At 39.6% G+C, this 26,080-nt stretch overlaps 1 protein-coding gene across 1 annotated transcript; it reads left to right on the top strand.

The window, feature by feature from the left end:
- On the top strand, positions 1 to 26,080 carry SLC5A1 (solute carrier family 5 member 1). The gene is made up of 15 exons (XM_003211023.4): positions 1 to 314; positions 2,530 to 2,601; positions 9,164 to 9,268; positions 11,567 to 11,626; positions 11,988 to 12,092; positions 16,415 to 16,520; positions 16,749 to 16,829; positions 17,902 to 18,122; positions 19,113 to 19,248; positions 19,716 to 19,823; positions 20,865 to 21,015; positions 21,585 to 21,753; positions 22,833 to 23,048; positions 23,304 to 23,406; positions 24,221 to 26,080. Exons 1-15 carry the CDS (start codon positions 228 to 230, stop codon positions 24,439 to 24,441), a joined length of 1,941 nt encoding a protein of 646 aa, XP_003211071.1. The 5' UTR covers positions 1 to 227; the 3' UTR covers positions 24,442 to 26,080.

The following is a 26,080-nucleotide window of genomic DNA, read 5'->3' as shown; positions in this document are numbered from 1 at the left end:
ATGTTAAAACCCCGAGCACCTTTGGCAAGGGGAGTGAACTCTGAGATCTGCAGCACCTGTAGCAGGGGAGCAATATTTAGGAAGGAAGTGTTGTCAGAGGAAAAGCAGCAGCTTCAACTTGTGTCCCAAGACAAGTGAATCTTGATGACAGCAGTTTATCATTAACCTGAACACTGCAAGAAGCATATAAGGAGGGAAAGAAGAAGAAAGCCAGAGAAGCATCCAGGATGGAAACCACCATAAGGATCAACAATGCTGCAGACATCTCTGTTATTGTCATCTATTTTGTGATAGTTCTGGCAGTGGGAATATGGGTATGTTGGGCTTTAATTTTCTATTTTTTCTCCTTCCTTCCTTTTTTTCTTTCTTTCTTTCTTTCTTTTCTTGATGAACAGGTCATTTTATGGGGTCCTAGGAAAATGGCTCAGTAAATGAAAATGTATAATTATTAAAGATCGCGGTGCTTAATTGAGATTGTTAATAAGTGTACGGTGAGGAAAATATGGGCATTTACTGAAGAAGGGAAGATGAACTGGGGAGAGAACTGTTTATGTGGATTGAATAGATAGTGGAGATAGTGGAGTAATGGGGCTTGTGTGGGGAAGGATCCAACTGTGGGAGGTCAGGTCTGCAAAGCCCAAGCCAAGTCTGGTTGCTGGTAGAAAGCAGGCTAGTAGCTGTGAGAATTGGCTGTGAGGTGATGTCGTAGGAAACAGCAAGGAGTGAGAGTTGTAGGGAAGCAGTGAAGGTGGATCAGTGTGCAAGGAGGGCAATATGGGCGAGTGTCTGTGGTGTAAACTTGCTGCTGTGACTGTGGGACGGGCTGAGTGCTGCAGGCTGCTCTCAGCGGAGAAGTGACATGGGCCAAGACTGTAGCTGCCATTTGAATGCAGCATTATTGTGGCTTTTCTTTTTGCCAGAGGGACGTTGGCTACAGGGAGCAGTGCCGTTGAAACTATGAGGAAGGGACAGTTTCAGAGGTGGAAAGAGATGGCTTTGACTTTTTGCTTGTGATCTAAGCAGAACTGTACCTCCTGCCCCCGGGCAGGCAACGCAGAATATGCTGAGCACTGCAGGGGAAAACTCAGTGCCTAATCCTGAAACAAAGGACAGTGCTTTCACAGCTTATGGGGAAAGGCAGATACTGTGCTGTTGGTGCTGAACTGTTTGGAAGTAATGGGCCCTTATTATGTGTTACAAAGCTGTAAACCATAGAATGTGCCGAATTTCCAAGCTGCTATTCTGAGGCTTGCTCTTTCCTTGGGGCAAGTGCTCCTGGTCACCTGAACACCTGACTATTAGCAAGCTGAGCAGAGGCCTTGTCCTTCTGTAATCCTGTGCTTGCCAGGACATCCCAGTGGCCCATTTCATAGAACAGAGAAATGTGCTGCAGGAAAACCCCATCCCTTCCTAGCAGCCTGGCAGTGTTTTGAAGAGCACAAAAAATTGGAGGTGAACACAATATGATCACAGCCCGGTCTCTATCTTTTTGTCATGGTAGTAGATCGAAAAACGTAGCAACAAATCTGAAGACCTCTGTGTACCTGAACACCTTGCTGTCTTGTGGGAAGAAACTGGGTCTTTGCTGTGGATGTCTTAACTATTGCTGTAATCAAAGGTCTTTGTCAGAAAAGGGCTGGTCAGATAATGGTTCCTGGAACCATTTGTCTTCGGCAACAATGTGTTCTTTACTGGACAAATGCTTAATTCAGCTACTGTGTGCACTGAAATGGAAATGTATTTCATATTCCCTTTCTTCTGCATCAGAATAAAATATTTGGCTAATTTTCTTCAAGTCTTCTTCCTGTATTTGCCTGTTCAAAGTCCATCAGTGGAGACAATGGGAAGCCAGTATTTCATCAAGGTCATTAATAAAACTGGAGGAAGCTTCCTTCTAAAGGCTATCCTTTGTTAAAAACAAACTGAGTGCATGAAAAGGAAATTTTTGCCTACTTTGTTTGAACTTCAGAGGAAAGTGAGTGCACTGCTGAAACCACAGCAAGAAAATTGATTTTTGTAGGTATCTGCTTGAGCTGGATAATACTGAAGAGAAAAGCTGCATACCTTCTGCTCTATGAACATACAAAACTCAGTCTTTTTTAGTGCCTAGTTACTCTCCCAATTAAGTATTCTTCTGAGTTTGAATTTGTACTGAATTTCTAGTTGAGTGATCAGTTGTTTTGTTACATTCAATGTTATTTTAAAGTTCTGGTTTTATTGTAATGAGATGAAGCCGTGAAGCTTGAATGGTTAATATAGACCTAGACACAAGAATCATTGTTTGTAGAATCCTGTAATCATTTGAGGTGGAAGAGACCTTTACAGGTCATCTAGTCCAATTCCTCTGTAATGAACAGGGTCATCTACAGCTTAGTGTTATTGTTTGCTTTGTCATAAGTTCTTTCTAGCCACTTTTTTTTTCACTTTACCCTCCTGCTTTAGCGGTTTGTTTTTAGTCAGTATATAGCTTCCCTATTATGATTAAAACACAATTTAATCATTCTTCTTTTCTCTTTTTTTTTTCTTTAGGCTATGTACTCAACCAACCGAGGGACAGTAGGTGGATTCTTTCTGGCTGGACGGAGCATGGTTTGGTGGCCGGTCAGTGTTATGTACTCCATGTGTGTATAAAACATATTTGTGCTTCTGTATGTGCATCCACTTCTGTACAACTATATTTAATCCTCAAATATAAAGTATACCTACTATAGTGTTGAGACTGTAATGGCTATGTCAGGTAGACATACCTTACTTATCTTCAAACTCTCTCCCTACCCACAGTGGTACAATGCTAACTGTACACCACCTGACAGATAGGATAAAGTGTTGGGAAAGTTGTGCTGAGCTCTGAGTTGTCTTGATGATGAGACATCAAGAACTTGAACTTAGATTCACTGGTGATATCTGAGTAGATAAATCCAATGCTTTGCCTTTCAGTTCACTTACTTTTTTTTTTTTTTTTAGTGTTTTGAATTTAGTATTTTCACTGCTCTCAAAGAAGTTGACTTATTTTGAGATTATCATGGAGAAGAATTAATCTACTGATTCCTTGGTATTGCTCTAGTGTCTCCAAATTTGGTAACAATTTCTGGTCAGTGCAAGGAGAAAATCCTGGAAAGATTATGATAAACTACTGTTAAAACGTAGTTTCAAATCTATTTAATGATTATCTGTGACTTATATTGTCTTTGGTGCTGTTTTCTCTTCAAAGAGGAAAGCAGTTATAGACATGAAACAACAGGTTCATGGCTATCCAGCAGGCCTCTGGCAGAAGTGCTGTTAGAAGCAATTGTCTATTTCTTCTAGATGATACAGTATGTGTTCAGCAGGACTTCTTGGACAAGTAGAACATTTAGAAAAATCTTCATTTTCTGGGTCACTAATATTGTACATGCTTTCATATGCTTGAACAGAGACCATCAACATTCTTGATTTTGTCTTGTTTCAAAAAATGTCTTTGCACTTCATAAGCCTTTTGATACAAGATTCCACCCACGTGGAATGTGGTTATGGGTTCCAAATGGATTTTGTTACAGGATCTGGGGGGATAAAGGGAGTAAATGTTTGTTCTCTAAAAATTTAGTAATTTTCTGGAAGTAAATAATACGAATATCTACACTGTGTTCAGTCTTCTTCACTTCAGGGAGCTCTTGTCTGGTTTTAGAAGGAATCAGAGCTGCCATTTTAATAATATAAAAAGATTAAGGGCTAATGACCGTAAAAGATGTGTTCTTTTGGTCGAGTAGATCTGAGAAAATTCAAGTTCCATTGAAAGCCTGAGCAAAGTCTCCTTTCTCTCCTTTCCATGTTATTATGAGATAAATTCTGTAATTTTAGGGTGAAAAATTGACTTGCTTGACTGACAGTTTAATCTGGGCTGGTTTTAACCCTCTGCAATTCTGTCTACTTGTCAACAGTGAATGTTAATACTCTTTTGTGCAGACATAAATGAGAATGGAAGTGGTAAGGCAGAAAAGACTCACCATGAAAACTTTGTGTGGCCATGGAGGCTCAGAGAAATCCTAATGATTCCCCTAAAACCCAGAGGCACTTAACTAACACTGAATTCTCTAGCAACACAAAACCAACAGATTCAACTCCCTTACTTGAGCAAAAAGACAAAATAGATGACCCCATGTGCAGCATTTGCTGCTGGACCATCTCTTTTCCCTACCCAAACTGCACAAGCTAGCAGGATGTGCTGGTCATCAGTGCAGTCTTAAGATCCTCCATTCAGTCCTTCATTTCTCCGTTCTGTGGATCATTTTGTGGCCATGAAGGTTGATTGGTATTTTACAAAACTAAGTCTGTAGCTAGTCTTTTTTTGGCTGTTTTGTTGAGTTCAGTTCTGTTATTTCACTGAAATCGCTGTCCTTGATGCTGTGGATGAGTCAACTCAGTAACTCCAATAGTTCATTAACAATCAAGATATGTAGTTATGTTCCCACTGATTGCCAGAAATTTAAACCTATCATGAGTTAATTGTATGAGCATGAAATGCTGCTCCTTCTGCAAAGTCTTTTTAGAGAAAAGGAGAGAAGAATCTTCAAGAAACTGATTTTGGTTTCTTATGCTTTGAAGGAAATCTCTTTAAGATAGACCTGTATTTTTAAATACTCATAACCAGCTGTACTTTATTCCAGAGAGTCACAGAGGCTCAGAGGAATTACCAACTTTGTAACACTGGGCCTTGCAAACTGAACTTTTCACTTCTTCTGTTCAAATACTTTCTACTCTTGAAAGAAATTCAGCATCTGTTACTAAAGAACAGTCAGCTTCAGTAGTAGCCAATCTGTCAGGATTAACAAGTCTTCAGACACCATGAAAATCAACAACAACAAAACCTCAATTTTGAAGCTTTTCTGCTTTGAATTCTATTCTTCAGGTTCCATGGTTCCGCAGACAGCTGTCTGCACAAAATTGTCAGTTACCTTAGAAGCCTCAGCTCCTGAGGCATAAATGCTAATAGGGCAAAGTAGTATTTGGTGGGCATCTGATGTTCAGATATGGCTGGAAAGATTTACTGCATAGATAGTAAGTGGGAAGCATTTCAAAGTCAAAGACATAATGTACTTCAAACAAATGTCACTCGGTGTATTTGCTGTTATTAAAGCCCTGATCTTTGTGAGCAAGGTAAGAATTAAAGAGAAAAAATTCAATTTTTTACTCAGTTCTGCATTCCCTCTTTTCAAAGCCAACAGAACTGATCATGGTACAATTTCTCTTATCTCTGCATCCAGTTAAGTTTTACATACTCTCACAATTCTCCCCATTTGATGGATCTGACATTGCTGTGAGAAGCCAATAGGGACAACTCTGGTACATGTAAGATTAGTACCTTCCTTCCACAGGTGAAGTAAAATAGGAAATTAACTTATGTTGTCAATTTCCGTACAAAAAAAAAAATAAATAGTGTGAAACCAAACTGTTTTTAGAGTAAAAGTGATGATAAAATACTAAAAACAAAGCTCTGGAAGAGCAGGAAAGGTGAAGAAGATTTCTGCAGAATCTGTCAGAATGTTTCAGCCAGCCTGGAGGTGCTGTCTGCATCTCAGAGGACAAAGGTGGAAAGGTATCAGATGAGTCTGCTTATGGCTGTGCTGCTCCCACAGCTGTTATGCTCATTAAGAGACAGAGGCACCTTACCTGACGTATGTTGTGTCTCCATATCTGTCTGTCTGTCTATCAGTGTCATTTAATTTGGCAATAACACAATACGGAGAACTTGAAGAATAATCAAGAGAGCAGAATAAAACTCAACACTTCTTTCTTTAAGTTCTTTACTATGAGAGTGGTGAGGTGCTGGAACAGCTGCCCGGAGAGGTTGTGGATGCCCCATCCCTGGAAGTGTTCAAGGCCAGATTGGATGGGGCCCTGGGCAGCCTGGTCTGGTATTAAAAGGGGAGGTTGGTGGCCCTGCATGTGGCAGGGGGTTGGAGATTTATGATCCTTGAGGTCCCTTCCAACCCTGGCCATTCTGTGATTCTGTGAATTCTTTGGGTCTCAGAGCCCTGGAAAAGTCACAGTAGTATTTTACTGTAAGAATCAAACTGATTTTTCCAAAGGGGCTGAAAGTGATCTCATAAAACTCGAGTAGGGAAGCATCTTTCCTATAGGATACAGTCACAGCTGTGAGTAAAAAGAGAAGTATGCAAGCAGTTGGAGAGTAGTTCTCAAGCATGGGAATAAGAAATTTGTCAGAGAAGAGGGATTTGAGAAGTATCTTCTGCAGGTGACTCAGAGAAGTGATCTCATGCTGCTGTGAAGGAGCTTCTCTGTTGTTCTCTGTGGAGTGGCTAAGGGCAGGTACTCTCTTTGCCATAGGGGAGGCAGGATCAAGGTTGAGGAAAAATGTTTGATACTGAACTAGTGCTTTTGAACAGGAAAGCAGACATTAGGAATGGAGGATATGTATGATCCTGAGAGGGAGAAAAGAAAGGCATAAACTGAGAAGTATGCACACTGCCATGGCAGTAGTCACTGATTTGCAAAGAGCATTGTGTATATATGGTTTGGAACAGCAAGTGCCAGGATGTCAATGCATCCTAAAGTTAATGAATCAGTTAATGAATAACACGGAAAAAACATAATGATCATCATCTGCCTGCAGTGTGATAGCACTTTTCCTGAACAGAGTGCTCCTGTTAAAACCTGACCCCTTAAAAGATTCGAAAGGAGTTAATGTTCCACACTCCAGGTTACTCAGTTTTTTGCCCTCTTTCCATCCTAACAGCTTTTGTTCCTTTCATTCAACTTTCCTCTTTACTTTTCCTCCTCTATCTGTTGTAAAAATCAATTCACCAACATGTTGCTGAGAATGGCTAACAATTCCAACTTCAGCCCATCCTCTGCTTACAGCCATGCACATGGAGGAACTCAAGTATAAAGATCTGCTCTCTTAGTAACACACTGCAGAGGAAAGAGGCCAGACACAAACACCTAGCCTGTTCCACCTTGGTGTGCTCTGTGCTCACTCCAGCAAAGGCAAAAGGACCATCTTGTCCTTGCTCGCTGGGCACAAGCATGTTTGGCAGACATTCCTCTCTCTTTAACCAGCTTTTACTGCAGTTCTCATTAATTTACGCTTCCCAGCTATGATGCCACTTTCTACCGTTGGTGATTGTGTCCATTGTTACGTACTGATTTTGTAGTTCTGCTGTACCAGGTGTTCTTTAATTCAGAAAACAAAATGTAGAAATTGAAAGTGATATGTGCACTGGCATTGTTTCGTCCTAAATGTGTTGGTAATTTTGCATTGCTTCCTTTGGTTTCCTATTTTACTTAAAACACAGTTGTACTCCGTGTGGAGTTTGAACACATTCCCAGTACTTGCTATGCAATGCCCTCTGTTTTTAGGCACTGAGACAAATCCCACTGTAGCTTTCTTTTCTGAGAATTCTTCATTAGCTGCTTGTATTATTTAGATCTGCATGCAGCACGTTTCAAACTTCTGGGAGAGGGAGCACATTAAGTAAAATCTGTGATTAATGTGGTTAATCTTTTCTGGTGAGTGCAATTTCTGATAACCTAAATTAAAGCTTAATTCTCCATCTGCAGGGAGAACACCAGACAGCAGTTACTAATGTCTAATATTAGTATGGTACTTGTTTCTTCACTATTATTTTTGAGAAAATACTGCTGTTGTCAGAAAGTGGTTTAAAAGAAGTTTTTTCTATTATGAGTAATGTCTCTGACCTATTTGCTAATGCCTGTTACAAGACTTGTCATTCCTGTGGAAATATATTTAACATGACAAACTGATTACATTTCTGTAGGGCACAACTGAGTTCTAGAATGCTGTAAAAAAAATAAAGTAAAAAAGAGCAGAACAAAGTGAACTTAGAGAAAGAAATTCCCTTAGTCCTGCACAAGGACTAGAAGATAACAGGGGATCCAACAGCAGAAAGGAAGAAAAAAAACTTGGGAAAGAAGCAGTATAAAGATGAATGATTTGTTGCATGTAGCAAATGAAGGAGGAGAAGCTGTTTCTTTGTGATTTCCAAATTACAAGATGAAGAGTGTGAGTGCTGTTCCTGGCTATGGTGTAGCTCTAGAGGGTAAACCTGATCTTCAGAGTGGATTTCTATGATGAAATCGCTTTTATCCTCCTGAATCTCAGGCAGTCATTCTTGTGCTCTCAGGAAGATTGATTTAATTTTTACTGCTACACAAAGGACTCACTGCAGTGATTGCAGACCTGGAGATTTGTAAATACATTCACATATATTTTAGGACCCTACAAATCAACCAGTGAGTTGCAGGCAAGGAATATTTCTCCCTCTTGTAAGGTAACTCCAAACATATTGCAAGTGTACTTGGGATCTACACAAGAAGAATGTGCAGGTGCAGATCCTGTATTTATGGTTGTAAAGGAATGTTTTCAAGACTTTTAGGTCTTTCAGCTTAGAGGAGTACCTCAAACCTTTCCTTTCTGAGTGCCTCCTGCCTTGTCAACAATCCAGCCTAAACCTTTCTTGGTCTTGCTCTTTCTCTGATCAGCATTTCTTGTGTTCCCCCCCATTCTGTCTGCTGGATCACTGCAATGTCTGGAGGTTTTTGCAGCATTCCTTCAATATAGCTCCTTTATTTGCTTTATTTAGCATCTTCCAGAAGCGCTCTCAGCCATATAGCTTGAAGAATTTAATTAAGTTAATCTAATGTCTTTTGACTAAAAGTCAAACAACCGTGAAATCTGTACAACTCTTACTGATGGCACAATTAGTCCCACAGTCTGCAGAACTTCAGTATGAAACAGGAGTGCAGGTTTGACACGTGTGCACTTATTGTTTCCTCCCTGAGCAAAGCAGATCTGTGTTCCTGTCTAATTGTTTGTGTATCACCCAAATTCAGTTGGTCAAGTTTTGCAAATATTTGAAAGTCTGTTTTGGGTCATAACCTATGTCTCAGTTGGAAGAAGAGTTATGCAGCTTTGTATTCATGCTTCATGTTTTAGACATGAGGGCTAAAGTTTCAGGTTTGATGGGGGATGGAGAAAAACAATGAGATACAGTCTTGAAGTAGTCAAGGAAGTTGGTTGTCATTCATTCTGATTGTCACCACCTGATGATAGACAGGCCTGAGTTCAAAATGTCAAATGAACATGGGTTTTTCAAGATGTTGTGAACTGACCTTAAGAATCAAGTCTTGTTCTTTCTGTTTCCAGATTGGTGCTTCACTCTTTGCCAGTAACATTGGCAGTGGACATTTTGTGGGCATAGCAGGAACAGCAGCAGCTGGAGGAATTGCCATTGGAGGGTATGAATGGAATGTAAGTGACATGCATGTGGGTGAACATATTTGTGACGTCAGAATTATCTGCACAGGTTAATCAAGATGCCATTATTGAATAATTTTTGCTGTCAAAATTTACTTGGCAATACTTGTTTCTGTACAGGTCTGCAAATGCCAGTGTTGTCTCCTAGTTATCTTCCTTGGTCCTTGTCCAAGTGACTGGGAGATGATGGCCCTTTTATGTTCAATGAAGTTTTTTAGAAAATGTTTGACCCAAAGAAATCAGTGGATTCTCTTCTTATTCTATTGTTTGATTACATTTAATTATTGATAGGGAGCACTCTCAGACTGTAGGATGTCTGGAAGAGTTAGTTGGTTTTATAATCCACTACATTTTATTTTTTACTCCAGTTTGGTATTTAGAAATTGTTGAAAAGGCTTTGATTTCTTCACAGGCTACAGGAAATTTGGGACATCCTTCACAATCACCTGCATTCTAAAAATCTTTTCCCTTTTAGTTTCTCCTCCTTCTGGTTGTATATGTTCCACTTATGGTTGCCATGTAGAATAGAAATACCCAAGCTGACTTAAAATGAACTGCTTGGGGTACCAGCAGCAGAATTAACTGTGACAGCATGAAGATTCACATGAGCTGATTAAATGCATTTCCTTGAATTCTTGGATATTGTGGGTGTGGATAACACTAACCTTACGATCCTTGGTTCACATTCATGGAAGGGATTATACCAGAACACAAAAGACTTAATGAGCATTACGTAGGTTTCCTTGCAATTAATTCTGTGCAGTGAAAGAAACATTCTACAATGAGGAACTGTTTTTTTCTCCTTAACAAGTAAGTGGTTGCTGCAAATATTCAGGTGCTTATATAAATATTAAAGAAGAACACTGAAGGCTAACAAGAATTATGAGACAGTTAATCTGTCATATTTCTCTATTTGTTTACAATGGGGCTGTAAGCAACCTTATTCTTCTTCCCTTTGCACAAAAACTAAGCGAAAGAAAACAGAGCAAACATTAGGTGAAATTTCACAGCATTCAAAGCTCTAGGACACATATCCTCCTTCAAACATATTCATGTCAAACTCTTTATCTCCTGGGAGATTCTCCATGGGCTGATGTAAATATACAGAGCACAACAATTGTTGTTTAGGAAGAAGCATTGATGCATGCATGTATTTGGAGAGTTACACTGCATAGTTCCTTAAATAATTATGACAGAGAGACTCTTGACTGTATAATTCAATTCTCCTCTTGAAAGAATTATTGACTATTATACTGCTTGTGTATCAGTATTATTCCATGAAATTACTTCTAAATTACATTAGTATGGTAGCAGATGCTGAACCACTCTTTCTTGTCCATTTCTCATCTTTGATCTAAAGGCAAAACTCAAAAGATAATGTTACTGAAAACAAAAACAACCTCATGAGTGGACAGAAAAAATGTAGAATTTTGAGCAGAATTTTGTTCTTTATTTGTCTAACTATGTACTACTCTGTTAGGGAGAATTTACTAGCCATTTCAGTCAGGAAACTGACACCAAAATACAGTACGGTCTATAGTTCACAAAATGCATATGGCAATTCAAAATACACTGAGCAATGATAATGTGGAAATACCAAATCCTTTACTAAATGCTTGTAGTACATATTGTATAGTGTGTGGGATCACTGTAGTACACTGTGCCTTATAAAACACACAGACATCTCAGAGAAACTCAGTGCAGAAAGAAGCTAAAGAGATATCAAAAGTTTTTTACCCCATACATACATATCAGCATACCTGATTGCTGATATCACGAGATACCATTGCAGCACAGCTGATTCTGAGAGGAGAGGTAGTCTGACTCTGTACCTGGGATGAAGCAACTAGGAAATAGGTTGAGTTATTAGACTTGATTAATCCTTCTTTAATTTTTCCCAGAAATTGTGGACTTACGGGCTGATTGCATTTTAACAGCATGCCTTGAGGACAGCTGGAATAAGCTAGCATTGCTGGTAGGGTGGCATTTTGATACTAGAAGGCAAACATATGAGCAGAAATCAGCATTTCTGCAAAACGTGTTATCATGTGTGCTTCTTTTGGAAACTGAGCATGCAATTCAGTTTCCACAATGTGTGACAAATCTCTGAGCCCGGATTTTATTCCCAGATTTTCAACCGTAAGACAAAGGATCGAGCAACATCCATTGCAGCCCCAAAGTAACCAGGTTTGAGTGGTCTCAGTGATTTTTACCTGCAGTTTGGTCTGATAAATGGTCTTAGTGCTGTCTAGAGAGAGGAGGCTAATTCAGCTGATCTTGTCTTGACTGCAGGCTCTGATATTTGTGGTTGTTCTAGGATGGCTGTTTGTACCCATCTACATCAAAGCCGGGGTAAGTAAAAACGGCGTTATGTTCTCCTGTGCTGTTTGTTTTAATCTTCCTCTCTCTTCTTGTTTGTGGATCAGCTCTGGAGTAATGCAAAGCCATTATGAATGGCACAGGAGATCTGATCACATTAGAACCTGTCTATATGTATCTGAATAATGATGATTCTCAAATTCTGAGACGTGAGATGTGTTTGGTACTCTGCTCTTGTTCTCCTTTGATTCCTGGAGCTGCCGTTCCATGCAACTGCATTTGCACTCCCTCCCTTTGCCTTCCACTCCTACAGTATCCGAGTAGCAAAAAGCTTCCTCTAACCTGCTTTGTATTCGTGCCTTGTTGTATGAGACCTTATCTTCCCACCCTGCAGGTGGTGACAATGCCAGAGTATCTGAGGAAGCGTTTTGGTGGAAAACGGATTCAGATCTACCTGTCAATCCTTTCACTGGTCCTGTATATTTTCACAAAGATCTCAGTAAGTATAACTTCTGCAACAATTTTTTGGTGCAAAGTTGAGCTAAATAAAAGAAACTCCCATTTACATTATTATGCACACAACTGACTGTTGTTTCTGATTTGAAGTCTAATTGAACTAAGGAGTAAAATGTGTTACATGTAGTACGTGTATTTTCTTCTGTGTAGTGAGATTGTGCGTGCAGATCTGTTTTGCAATCTGAGTTTTGTTGGCTTCCTTCGGGAAGACTTTCTTCTTGGTGTTTGTTAGGCTTTCTCTCTCTCTCTCTCTTTTATTTTTTTTTAATGTTTTTAAGGTTTACTTCTAGAATAAGCAAGAATGGAGGGATCCTTATATTGTATTGCTCTCTGTTGTTTAGGGATCTATGAAACATGAGAGAAGATTTTCACATCCTATGAGTTTGTACTACTTTTGATCTACCTGAATCATCTGAGAAATAATAGCTGCTGCTTGTTTAACCATTTAGCTTTAGAATCTTTTTGCCATTGGTTTGGGCACACAGCATCCCATGCCAACCCTCTGTTCGTTCTGCTAGGAGAATGAGCAATACTTTTTGGAGAAGAGTGCTGTTGGGTTTTCAAGGAACAGGATTTTTTGTCCCTAGGCTTCATATTCATCCTTCACTCTGGTGAACAGGCCATCAGCAATACACATAGCTGAGGGAAAAGCGCAAAAGAGCAGCGAAAAAATGAGAATGATAGAAACTAGAAAACAAGAGAGTGGGAAAATGCAAAGGAAATGGTAACAGCTGAGGTGAAAGGAAGAGAGATTCTTTTAATAGGTAAATGGTTGCAATAAAGTTTAAGTTGCTATAAAGTTAATGTTTATTAAGCATGTGGTTGTGCTGCTGTGAAATAGTGAAGGGAGTTGGTATTTTCCTTATGTCTTGAAACTACTAAGCCTTTGAAGAAGTCCACAGTTCAGGTATACCTCAATCTGTTGTTTTTCAGAAGTTGCCATGGCAGATTACTCTTTGCCCTCTGCATGGGAGCTAAGTGATAATAGTGCAATTTAAGCTAAAAGATTGGCCTTTTGCTCTCATTCTCACATCTTCATGATAACTGATCCTTGCAGAGGTTATAAATTAAACAGGTTGGTGCTATGTGACTGGCCCCAAAGCTGGATTTCTGTATAGTTCAAAAGGATCAGTTGCTGTGCTTAACGACCATAATCAGAAATCCCAGGCTTGTTGCACATGACACAGAGTTCTGGCAGTCCTAGCAGCTGAGAAACATTTCCAATCAGATGACTCAGTCCCATTCTGCAACACGTTTGCAATAAGCCCATTAAGGAGATTCTGAATTTAGTCTTTTATTCCCAGCCTTATCATGTCTAAGAGTTTAGTAATGGGATTTCATCCTGGTTTACTAGAGGTGTCTTAATTCCAGGCAAGACACATTCTCCATTTAAACTTTGCATGTGATCATAAGGCTGAAGCACCTTCTCGTGCACTTGTGGGAGCAAAGCAATAGTGAAGAGATCCATATAGCAGCAGATTACCAGCACCCCACTCTACCACCCCAGCTTCTGATGAGCCTTTGGTGTACACCTATTTGGTGTAGAATATTCTGACACTGTCAATTCCACGTACAAAGATGGCTCTGATTTCTGTAGCATCAAACATTTTCTGCACTGTTGTATTATGTGACTATATTCAGTAGAGCAGAATTTGCTGTATTTTATTTGCAAAAAGCAGTTTTTGCAGGTTTCAGGTACTGCCAGAGAAGTAATGGTAGGTTTTTCTGTCCCATGCAAAACTGGGCCCAAATTGCCTTCAAATGAACATCTCCAGGAGCACAAAGGGAAGGGCTGTTCCATCCTGGCCCATAGCTAGCTTATCTGTGCTGCGTAGAGACGTATGCACTGCGCAGAGCTAGCACAGGTCTCTCTTCACAGAGGCACGTTACATCTCCAGACATACCCATGTGTTGTCAATCTGTGCCCTATCCAACCTGCAGATCTGCATTTTACTTCCTCAACTGCTGTTTTTCCAAACACTCCTTTGTTGTCACCTGGGCTTAGTGAGATTTGGTGTAGAAGGATCTTTCTGCCCTGCCCTTGACAGGCAGGCACACCTAACAGTTTAACTGCCACTTATCCTTCTAGAATAAGAGTGGCATGTTTTCAGGGTAGTTATTTCACGTGTTGATTCCTTCATTTGATGTAATATTATCAAATGTTCCTAGTAATATTATAATCAGGGTACATTCCAATGAATAACAAAATACGTCAGGCCATCTAACTCCTGGCTCACTCTCTCTGGCATGCTGCCCACTACTCTTTGCATGTATCTGTACAAGATTATTCCTGTTTCTGTCTTTTCTTGAACATTTCCTTTGTATTTTTATTGTTCCTTTGTTTTGTGGCTATCAACTGCTTGTCAGGCAAGGCTATGCTGCAAGGTATTGATCTTTGGGATGGGGTCACACATGATCATTCAGCCCAAATGATTTTCAGCTGGCTGCACAGGCATCTCACGTGTACGTGCTTCCTAAGCGTGCAGGACTGTGAGTCCAAAGCCCCTGGCAGCTGTCAAGGCCCTGCTTTATAACTGTGTTGCTCATATTGGACATTGTGCCAAAGAGTATGGTCTAGATAAAATAAAATCAAGAGTAATTAACTCAATTATGATAAGACAAAAACGAATTAAATTCTGAAGAAATCATAAATAGATTTATGAGAAATCAGGGCATAGGTTTACGAACATAAGGGGAGGAAGAAAGATAAACTCATCTTAGAACTTCACAGTGTAGAATAAATTGTAGAGCACTGGGGTTCATTACATTGGAGCTGGATCCAGTAGTGACATATGAAGGCTCCAAGTTAGTTATAATGCATTCTGCCAATTGTTCCTGCAGGATCTGTGCGTGGCTTTAGAGAAAGAGTTTGTAATGGGAAGATTATTCAGAGATGAGATAAGGATTAAATAGTATCAATGAAAGGCTACTTGTGGAGAAATAAGAAAATATTGGAAGGGAATAATCTGACTGGGAGGCAGGAGCAGTGGAGCTGGAAGGTAACAGCAATTCAAAGTTGCTGATAAATTGTTCAGGACACTAAATAATTAACTGTATACTTCTTGCTAGGGTCATTTTAGGACCATTAATATTTAATACTATGTAGGCTAAACTAAAGCCAAGAACAATACCAGACTTACTTGGACGTAAGCAGATCAGTGGTGTGAAAAGGTGGGAAAAAATATTTCCATAGGGATAAGGGACAAAGGACACAACTTGGCAGCCGCTGGGAGATACAATCTGAAAAGTCCAAATTCCTAATTTCAGCCTAAAACCTGTAAGAAACTTAATCATCTCAAGATGCTTCAGGGCAGGGTTTGGGGAGTGGAACCCTCGTTGTGGCTCACACCCTGCTTCCTGCTTGTCTTCTGCACATCGGGGCACTGCATGAGGATCTCTTGCTGCACTGGTCAGCACTGCCTCAATCTCCAGAGCGAAGCAGTCCTGGCTTCAGCTACCTGCAGTGCTTTGTAGCTCCTGAGCATGTTTGAGCACTACTAGGACTTGTGCTGTGAAGTGAGGCTGACTCGCTGTATTGTGCCTTTGTATGGGAAGGGTGGGATACAGAAAGAAGGCATGCAGGTGGGATTGGTGTGAATCCTTCATCTGGATACAGGAGATACAGACCTCTAAGGAAAGGAGGACTAATGGCAACTTATTAGAAATGCAGTGGGGTAGATCAGTCTTACTGTAAACTTAGGTGAATAACCTTGATGCAGAATATTTTTAATTAAGGAGATTATTTAATGTGTTTAAAATCCCAGTAAGAAATAGATTGTTATTCTGAATAGCTCCTTTTTTACACAAGAGCCAAAGGTCTCTTTTGCTAGCCAACAACTTGTCAATTATTCTGACAGGAACCTTAGATTTGTGATAAATTCTTTGCTTTTAATTCCCACATGTCCTGAACTAATGAGACTAGCAATAGCACATGTATGTAAGCAATGAAGAAAAAGGGAGAGACTTACTGGCATAAAGCAGTGAGTGAGTTTTCAACTTTATTGAAGTCAATCAGTATGGATGCACACAGTAGTGAGGAGGTGACTGTCTCTAGCTAAAATGAGCTATTGCTAAATATTTGGGAGTTCTTTGAGAAATGTTACACTGTTCTTATACTGATAGAGCCACAGTTCTGAGAGGAACAACTTCTATTTTCATTTTGCTGTTGTTTTTTGTTTTTTTGTTTTTTTTTGGTTGCAGTACTGTAAGGGATTGTGTATTTCAGTTCTCCAATCATGAATGTGTGATGTGCCATCCCATAAAACTTACACCTTGCCTAACACGTATCATTTTCATCTCTTACAGGCAGACATATTCTCTGGAGCTGTGTTTATACAGTTGGCCATGGGTCTGAATCTGTATTTGGCTATTATTATCCTGCTTGGTATTACTGCTCTTTACACTATCACAGGTGAGCTTGCAGAGCAGCCTGACAAAGTAATTAAATTAGAGAAGACAGGGAAAAGAAAACAGGGGAGGTGGATAAGATGAGAAAAATAAAAACTCGAAAGGGGTGTGTTTTACAGTGATCTTTGTTTGAAAGAGAGAGGTAGAAAAAATCAATAAAAGAAGAAAAAAAAGAAGAAAGATTTTCATTGAGGCATTTGCAGAGGGGCTAACCTGTTTGTTCTGTCATTAGGTGGCCTCGCAGCTGTGATTTACACAGATACCTTGCAGACGTTTATCATGGTTGTGGGATCTTTCATTCTCATGGGATTTGGTAAGTAAATCACAGTGCTGACAGCAATTGATCCTGCAGTGTGGAGCCCTGTTGTCTTAACTAGCAAATTTCAGTTCTTATGCCTGTTTATCAGGGAGTGATGTAGGCAGGTTGCCCAGCAATTTGGTCATTGAGACAACTCCATTCCAAAGAACAGGTGAATGCATAAGGTCATAAGGTGCTGTGTGACATCCTATGAGAGAACAGGACTAGTGATGGGTTATGAGGTAGAGGTGAAGTTGCTGATGATACTCTTCAGAAATTCAGAGAGTAACTTTTTTCCAGAAGATTATAATTTCATAGATTTTCAGATGCTAATGCTTGAAATTTCTGATTCAAAATGAAGAACTGTTGGCCACATGGCATGGTTTTTCTGTGTTTCTGGCTGCAAACTTGTGTTAAAACAGTCCCCAAATCCTAACACCTTAAGTAAGCCTTGTAGTTGACCTGTGGATGTCATTATATTGGCAGTTGAAGAAGAGATATGACTTGTTTGTCTATGGATAGAACAGTGTGTGTGTCCAGAAGCCCATACGCACTTTAAAATTGAAAGCATGCTGTGAAACAGAACTAATAGAAATGGATCAGAGAAAGAGAGAAAGATGGAGTGATAAGATTCTGTCAAATTTCAGTTCCTCCCATTTCTAGCTACTCAGTTTTTAGTTTTCCTCTAGACAGGTCTTTCACTGAAATTAGATTAATCCACCACTGTTACGACAGAAGTAACTGGTAAAATCCTGCTGTTTGGTTTTCCCTGGGTTAATAGAGTGTGGAAATAATCTTAAATTTAATTCTCAGAATGCATGCATACGAGATGTTGAGACTGTGGAGCTTAAATCAGTCTTTGAGAGACACACAGAAAGCAAAAAATGAAGGTCACTTTGAATACTTCATGGTGTGAATACTTACATAACACTGCATACTATTTTCTGAAAATGCATATATATATATATATATACTCTCTAGGGTTTTGTTCATCACTGTTACAGTGTTTTTCTCTTCACCTTGTCTGGTTCTACTTGAGATGTCAGTGTTACATCCTTTATCACTTCTTTTGCTTTCTATTTTTCAGCATTTAAAGAGGTTGGAGGGTATGATGCATTCATGGAGAAGTATATGAATGCAATTCCATCCAATATCACCTATGGAAATAGTACAATTGATTCCAAATGCTATACTCCTCGAGCGGATGCTTTTCACATCTTCCGAGATGCTGTCACTGGAGATCTGCCATGGCCAGGGCTTACTTTTGGTTTGAGCATCCTTACTCTGTGGTACTGGTGCACAGATCAGGTAATGTGGAAGCCATATGCCTTGGAAATGCAGAACACAAAACTCTGCAGACTTCTAGTATGATCTAACAGTAATGTTTGTTTCTTCTCTTCCCCACAGTTTGGTATTCAAAACTAGATCACAGGAATGGCAGTTATTTTAGGACTAGTCAGAGCATTTCCAGCTTCTGGTTTCTAAACTCCTCCTTTATTAAATGGCTCCATATTAGAGCTGTTGGGACCATGTGTGTGCAAGAAAATGGAAATGGTGTTCTTTCGGTTCTTCTTATAAACTGCTCAGAAGATACCGTGTTTAATTCCTTTCTCACGTTTTTTAATTTATAATTCTGCATAAGAACAAGGAGAGAGTTTGTAATGTGAACATTTACTTAAGAAACCTCATATCAAATGGTCTTAGTTGGACTGGGATGGTTCCCCATTCAGTGATCCTAGTTTGTTTCCTGTTTGTGTGGCTTCCACCTTTGCATGCACAGTTTTGGGTGGATTTTCTTTATACATTTGGTCTTTCAGTCTGGAGACTCTCACCATTTCCTTCTTCCTTCCCCTAAGAGCTATCCTCCAGCTTCCCAGAGAGATCACACTGGCATGAAAGTAGAAAAGTGTGCTTCTGCAACTGTGACATGCTCAATCTGAAGAGAATGATCTCTCTGCTTTCTGAATTGTGAGAAGGATAATTTTTCACAATTTATAAAGCAAATTAAAAAACCAATGTAAATATCTATTTTCTTCTTTTTTGTCTCTTGACTTGCTTTATAGATAACTTTTGAGAACAAAAGAGTATTAGCTCTTGAACATGTGCTGAATAAACGTTATTTTCCTTAACTTATTTTAAATGTATTTTCATGTAGCGTTTATGTTTTCCTGGTGATGGAAATCATAAATAGGCTCTTTCACCATCACTCAGGTTAAGGAGTACTTTGTGTCTGGAATGTGGCTTGGTGTGTTCATGGTATTGATTGAGTCATGCGTGCCTGTCGTGTCTCATTGACAGGTTATTGTCCAAAGATGTCTCTCTGGCAAGAACATGTCCCACGTGAAGGCTGGATGTGTGATGTGTGGGTACCTGAAGCTCTTGCCCATGTTTATCATAGTGATGCCTGGAATGATCAGCCGAATTTTGTATACAGGTATACGCACGTATTTACAGGGATGCAAATTTTCTCCTGCTGCCAATCTTTCACTGGCAATCCCTCTCAATTTCTTTTCTCTGTCCTAAATACCTGTGAGATTGTTGTCTTGTCATACAGCTGTGTCATACAGGCACATATTACACAAATACTGACTACAGTGAACGAATCCACAAACCCACAGGCAGAGAAGAGGTGTATAAGTTGAATGAAAACTGTGTTCCTCTGTTTTTTATTTGACTTGCTTTTCTTGTGTTACTGAGTTCTGGTCTGACAAATTAATTCTGGTGTTTTTTGATCTGCAGCAATTTTAATATTTTTTAGATAGGATAGGGAAAATGGAAGCTTAGAATCACCTTCCATCCTGCTAGCAGACCAAGGATGATATAGAACATGTCAGTCCAGTGGTTCAGTGTGTATTTGTTAATATGACCTTGTCTAACTGTGTCTCATTATCCTCTTCTCAGATGTGGTGGCTTGTGCTGTGCCTGAAGTCTGCCAGCAGGCCTGTGGCACCTCAGTGGGCTGTACAAATATTGCTTTTCCAAAAATGGTAGTAGAACTTATGCCAAATGGTAAGACACTGTTTTTGTTTGTTGTTTTAGGAAAGGTGAGGCTGCCAGACTGTAAAAAATGAGTGAGGGAGAGCCCAAGTCTCAGATTTAGCTAGAAAAAAATCTTGCTAAAATATTTACTGTTAGTCAAAAGGGTAAGTAATCCTAATTGGTTGTGGCTGTAGGTGCAGAATAGTTGCATGCCAGCAATGTCAGCTCGCAGCAGATACTGAGCAGTGACATTCTAATTGTCCCCCCTCCCTGTGAAGGTTAAAAGTGACCTATTTTGCCTGTTTTATAAAGGACTCAGGATGTCTGAGTTGCAGGCGTACGTCTGCAGTCCTTATGCCAACTCCACTGAGGTGGGAGAAGACATTGTCCCATATAACACCTGTTCAGTGAGAGAAAGAGGCACCGATCTGGAGAAGAATAAGTATAGAGAAAAGAAAGAAAAACTTCTTCAGAAAACCAGAGCTGATTCAGAAGGCTAGAAAACACAGATTATGGTATAATGCAAACCATGGTACTTCCTTGATCATTTATTACAATTCCCCATTGTTTCATAAACTTTGAAGATTGTCTTATTGAAGCACTATCATACTTCCCCATGCTATGTTGATTAGATCATGCTGCTTGGAAAAGTGGTTTTACCCTGGTGTTTAATCAGTAAAAGAAACTTGTCATCTGATTTACAAATATACCACAGGCAACCGGGCACTGCACTGAATTCAAGAGAAATGATTTTATAACTGTGAGTGAAGTCTGCTTATTAGGTTTTGTTTCAGCATCTAATCTGAAAGCGTTCACAAAGGAAGTACCTACACTCTAAAAGCTCAAACATTGTCCCATCACTGCTGTAAATAGCTTTTCCGAAGCTCAGCAGCATCACTCTGCTTGCATTGCAAGAGAGTGGCAGGCAGGCATCAGCACATAAACGTGCCAGACATACACATAGCTGGCTGACTTGAAGGGATCAGACAGTCTCTATGGATGGTGCTATGTACTGACACGCTTCACTGAATACCCATCCCACCTAATGCATGGAGTGTCTTTGTTTTCCAGGTCTACGAGGTCTGATGTTATCAGTCATGTTGGCATCCCTTATGAGCTCCTTGACTTCCATTTTTAACAGTGCTAGTACGCTGTTCACTATGGACATTTACACCAAAATTAGAAAACAACCATCAGAGAAGGAGCTTATGTTAGCTGGAAGGTAAGGCAGAAATGCAGCACACCTGAGAAGCCTCCAAAAAAGTGCCTGAATGAAAATCTGTATTTGCAGTGTTCAGGCAGTGCAGCAGTGGCCTCCTGTGGCCAGGCAGGCTGTCCCATGTGTGCTTTCCCTTCTGGATGTTTTATGATAATAATTTCCAGACCTTATGTCCAATTTAATAGACAGTGGCTAAACTAATGTGCAACACTTACTTCCTACTGCTGTTCAAAGGGAACTATTTACAGATACCTTTGTAGGCTTTATGCTACACCATACTCAGCATCAGTGAACTGGTTCTTCTAGCTGATTTGCTATTGGTTCATCCCTAGTCATAACAAAGGAAAAAAGTTATTTTCTGTGTTTTAATTGCATGTTTATCTGTATGATGACTGGTGTTTGACAGACATTATGCCCAACTTGAATTACTTCTGTTTGTTCAATGGTAATTGGCCATTTCATTGATTTTGCAGGTTGAAATACAAAAAAGACATTTAAATTATTGATTAATTGCTGTTTCTGATAGATGCTTCCTAGCAGGTGGCTAATAGAATATCTGGCTATGTTTGCAGGGCATTTATGGTGGTTTTAATTGGCATCAGCATCGCCTGGGTTCCTGTGGTGCAGTCAGCTCAAAGCGGGCAGCTCTTTGATTACATTCAGTCAATTACCAGCTACCTGGGACCTCCCATTGCTGCTGTCTTCCTGCTTGCCATCTTCTGCAAGCGAGTAAATGAGCAGGCAAGTACAAACCAGGAAATAATGAAGCTGCACGTTGCTTTAGTTATCTTTTTTTTTTCACCAAACTTTTCACCTTTGTCTTGGATGCTCTATACATTTGTCAGCAAACTTTTCAACAAATATACTGTTCTTTCCTCCATTATTTCCCATTGCTTTTTGGATCCATTCCAGGAATTGCTGATTTTTATTTTTAGAACAGCGAATTGAGACATATTTAAGTAAGTAACTCAGAAGGGATGAGGTCTGGATTATACTTTGGCACCACGAGCCAGCCACATTAACTGGGATCTCAGACATTCTGAAGACTCAATATTCAGGACTTCAGTTTCTTTCCTATAGTGCTAGGAATAATGTTTGCTAATGGTTCAGGTTTGCTCCAAGAAGAAATAGTTTCATGAGAAAGCCTACAGAGAAAAAGGTATCTTTCTGTTTTTTAGTTTGGCTGAAACTTTTTCTAACTGCTTTCCCTCAAGGCCATTTCAGTGGTTATCTGTGTGTATGTCCAAAAGATCCTGCTTTATGCACAAAGGGATGTTCTGTTTGCTATCCCAGTGTAGATGCATCTCACAGATGGGTTGAATCTGTGTGCCTGTTGTGGAAATCTGCAGTTGATCTGTGATTGCAGCTGGAATTTTGCCTGAGTTAGAATTTAATATAATTCTCATGTGTTTGTGCACACAGCATTCTTCAAAGCTGGATAAGTAGTACAGATAAGTATCAAAGCTTAAAATGCATAAAATGAACTCCAATGTTGTAATTGTTAATATGATTTATCAATATTTCTTGTTCAGAAACATTTTAGCTAGAAATTGAATTAACTATCTTATTCTACTTCTAAACCTTTTTCTGACTTTGCTGAAAAATTAAAACTGTATGTGTTTTTAACCATCAAAACTAGAATATGTTTAAATTGGGATTTCCAGGTTTGTGTTACAGTCATTAGTTATTTGATTTCATGAACTCATGGAATGGCTGAAATTGCCAAAGTCAACATAATGTGTCAAACCTGCATGTTTCTCCCAGCAGCTCTTCAGGAGTTACAGTGTGCTCTTTTTGCTAACTTCTGTCCCTCTCTGCAGGGTGCCTTTTGGGGCCTGGTAATTGGGTTGCTGGCTGGGCTTGGAAGAATGATATCAGAGTTTGCCTACGGAACTGGTAGCTGTGTGGCCCCTTCCAACTGCCCGTTCATCATCTGTGGGATTCACTACCTTTATTTTGCAATTATTCTTTTTGGGATTTCTGCCATCATTATCCTGGCAGTCTCCTTCATGACTAAGCCAATTCCTGATGTACATGTGAGTATTACTGCATTCTGCTCCTAGAGAAATGAAATTTACCACTAGTTTTAAATACTGTTTCTTGGTATATTGTCACATTTCATCTACCTACATCATATAGTCCTTGTAAGAAAGCAAAGGAGATAGTCTTCACTTATCTGTCACTGAGCTTCAGTGACCCCACGATCTAAGGTGCTGACTTAACAGACATTTGGGATGCTGTGGTCTCTGTGTACTCAGGATCTAGTTTTAAACTTCTTTTTTTAATGGCAGCTTTATCGCTTGTGCTGGACTTTGCGGAACAGCAAAGAGGAACGTATTGATCTCGATGCAGATGATGAGGAGGAGAAACCTGATGAAAAAGATCAGGAATCAGGTAACTGCTGAATAATTTCTGTTGCAGTATCTGAGATGCCATCAATATGTTTGAGAATCCCTATTCCATTCCTGAACAGACAATAGCATGCATAGTTTTCATAGAACAATACGCCCCAGCAACAAAACCTCAGCCCAGATTTAAAGGGCTAGTAAGGTGCCCTTTAAATACACGAGTTCTAGTGCAGATCAGAAGTGACAGGAGAAATACTTGTTCTCTGGGTGGCTAGGTGCCAGTTCTAGGCTTAAGTTAGCAGTGTTGTGCACTGGCAGAACTGCATGTAACTCTGGCGCTTGCAATGAAACAAGGAGAATTCATTTTGAATAGAGTAGCCATGACTGAAGGAGCAAGGGCACGGTGCAGGACAAAAGGAAAGCTAATTGCCAGACATCCACCTGAGCAAAACCTCCTGCTTCCTTTGCTGGGCTTCTCATTCTGCTGCCAAGTTCCTTTTCATAAATATTCTATAATTCGTCTATTTGTTTTTTAATTAAAAGTATAGAAGGTAGGGAAAAAATGAGATAACAGGTTGAGCTTTGCAGCATGATCTGCTTCTCACGTACTAGATCAAGTCCCTGTGCTGTAAAAAGCCTTCTTGCAGTATTTAGAAAATCACACTTTTTTCCAGGTGAGCTGTGAAAACACAATATTAATTTCATTCTTGTACAACCTTGTATTTAAAAGCTTCTATGCAAGTAAGACCATAAATCAGAGCTACTATATTAAATATAGGATGGAGCTCAGTCACGGAGAACTTGCAGTGTACACAGCAGTCCATGCTTACATTTCATGACCAGTATGCTATTCCTTCCAGTTTCAGAGGAGAGTGAAGACCCAGGATGCCTAAAGAAAGCTTACAACTGGTTCTGTGGCTTAGAGCAACAAAAAGGACCCAAACTGAGCAAGGAGGAAGAGGAAGCACTGAAGAAGAAGCTGACTGACACATCAGAAGTGCCACTTTGGAGGAATGTTGTGAATATCAATGGCATCATCCTACTGACTGTGGCTGTATTTTGCCATGCCTTTTTTGCATAAGCCTCTGATTGCAGTTCTGAAATCGTACTGTATTGTCAAGCAGAAACAATGAGTTGTAAACTTACACAGATTCATTTAGTGCTCTAAGTTTGTAAAAATCAGGGTAGTTTACTCACTGATTCTGTGATCATAATTTCAACAATCTCAAGATCAAGAGTACTGCGAGTTCAAGAAAGAGAATTTCCATTTGGAAATTGAATCAGTCCAGGATTAATAGAGGTTCAGAATTTTCATCCAATATTCTCTCTTCTCATGATACATTTCATATTTTAGGTGCAAAACAAGACTGCACGAACCATTGGCTCATTTCATGAGCCATTTATCAGGGTCTGTGAATTATCTCTTGGGGCCAATGATGCTATTTTAATTTTCAACTCTTTCTCTTCTGATCATTCAGGTTGTTTTTTTTTCCTTTGCTTATGACAATTTGACTACTAAAAAAAGAACCAACAAACAACTGAGGGGCCATTTTGTGGGCCAAACTGAAAAATCACTTTTGTTCTCTCCAAGCACAGCAGTAAAGGGCTTTTGTATATATCAATGCATTTGATACTGCATCTACCTTTCCATTGTCACTTTTTTCCACTTTCATTTTCTATGATATCTTTCATCATCTTGTGTTTCTCAGTAATGAGTGGAACATGAACCATCTGAACTGACTGCCTTTTGAGACTGGCAAAACAGGATTCAATTATCCTATCAGGAATTCTGCTTATGATAGATTCTCTGCTTAAGGTTAACTTCAAAAGGTCCCCCTCTTGTATATTTTAATGTGTATGTATACTTGAATGTGAAACTTTTTTTATACAAAACACATGTATTATATATACATACAATACATTATATATATGTATATATGCACATATATATTATATATCAGAATATATGTATGTGTGTATATATATATTTATTTATTTATTACTGATTGATTCCCATCTTGGTATGTCAAAGTTAATCTCTACCCACAGTTGTTAGGACCTCTTTATCCTGGAGATGGTGTTAATGTTTTGCTTCTTTCTATGAGCTGTACTACAAAACAATCCGTGAACATTGTTGAAAGTCCAAAGCATGAGTGCTGGTTTTGCATTTTTCTTTTCAGAACGTTTGAGGGCTTTGTATCGCTTCTCTGAAAGACTATAAATCTTTCTTCTGAAGACTGCATTGAGAAATACAATTCATGCTGTATGAAATTTCAGTATGATGGTGTGAGTTCATGAAGGAAAACAGCCACAGCTGTGGGATACCAGCTAAGTCAGTCTGATTGGCTCCACTTGCTAAGCGTGAGACCTGCTGGAGATACGGGAGAAGCTAGGTGTAACACTTCAAGTCAAAAAGCAATAAATCTCGTAATCTATGGGTAATTCAGCCTCTTGGGGAATCAAATGTAGAAAGAAGACATCAGCTGCTGTAGTCAAGCTACAGCACAATTCCTTGTTACTGTTGCACACGTATCATGGCATGCTGTGTTGTCTCAAAGCATTTCAGCACGGTGCGTCTTCCCACAGCATTCTGCAGCAGAACTGCCCTGAAATAGGTGCATCTCAATAAAGCTGGGGTCACCTCTGTACGCCCCACCACGTCACTGCCAGCTCCTCCAGCTGTAGTCCTCACTTTATCATCTGACAGTATCTTCTCTTCA

The sequence above is a fragment of the Meleagris gallopavo genome, chromosome 17 (assembly GCF_000146605.3).
Source record: "Meleagris gallopavo isolate NT-WF06-2002-E0010 breed Aviagen turkey brand Nicholas breeding stock chromosome 17, Turkey_5.1, whole genome shotgun sequence".
Lineage (NCBI taxonomy): Eukaryota > Metazoa > Chordata > Aves > Galliformes > Phasianidae > Meleagris > Meleagris gallopavo.
The sequence above is the reverse complement of the archived record's forward strand: the minus strand, read 5'-3'. Positions and strand labels throughout refer to the sequence as shown.

Excerpts from the sequence above, each read along its gene's own strand:
- SLC5A1 (XM_003211023.4), top strand. The coding sequence starts at position 228 with ATGGAAACCACCATAAGGATCAACAATGCTGCAGACATCTCTGTTATT. Across the intron at positions 2,602-9,163 it reads GGAGCATGGTTTGGTGGCCG|ATTGGTGCTTCACTCTTTGC; the intron begins GTCAGTGTTATG and ends TTCTGTTTCCAG. Across the intron at positions 18,123-19,112 it reads GGTACTGGTGCACAGATCAG|GTTATTGTCCAAAGATGTCT; the intron begins GTAATGTGGAAG and ends TCTCATTGACAG.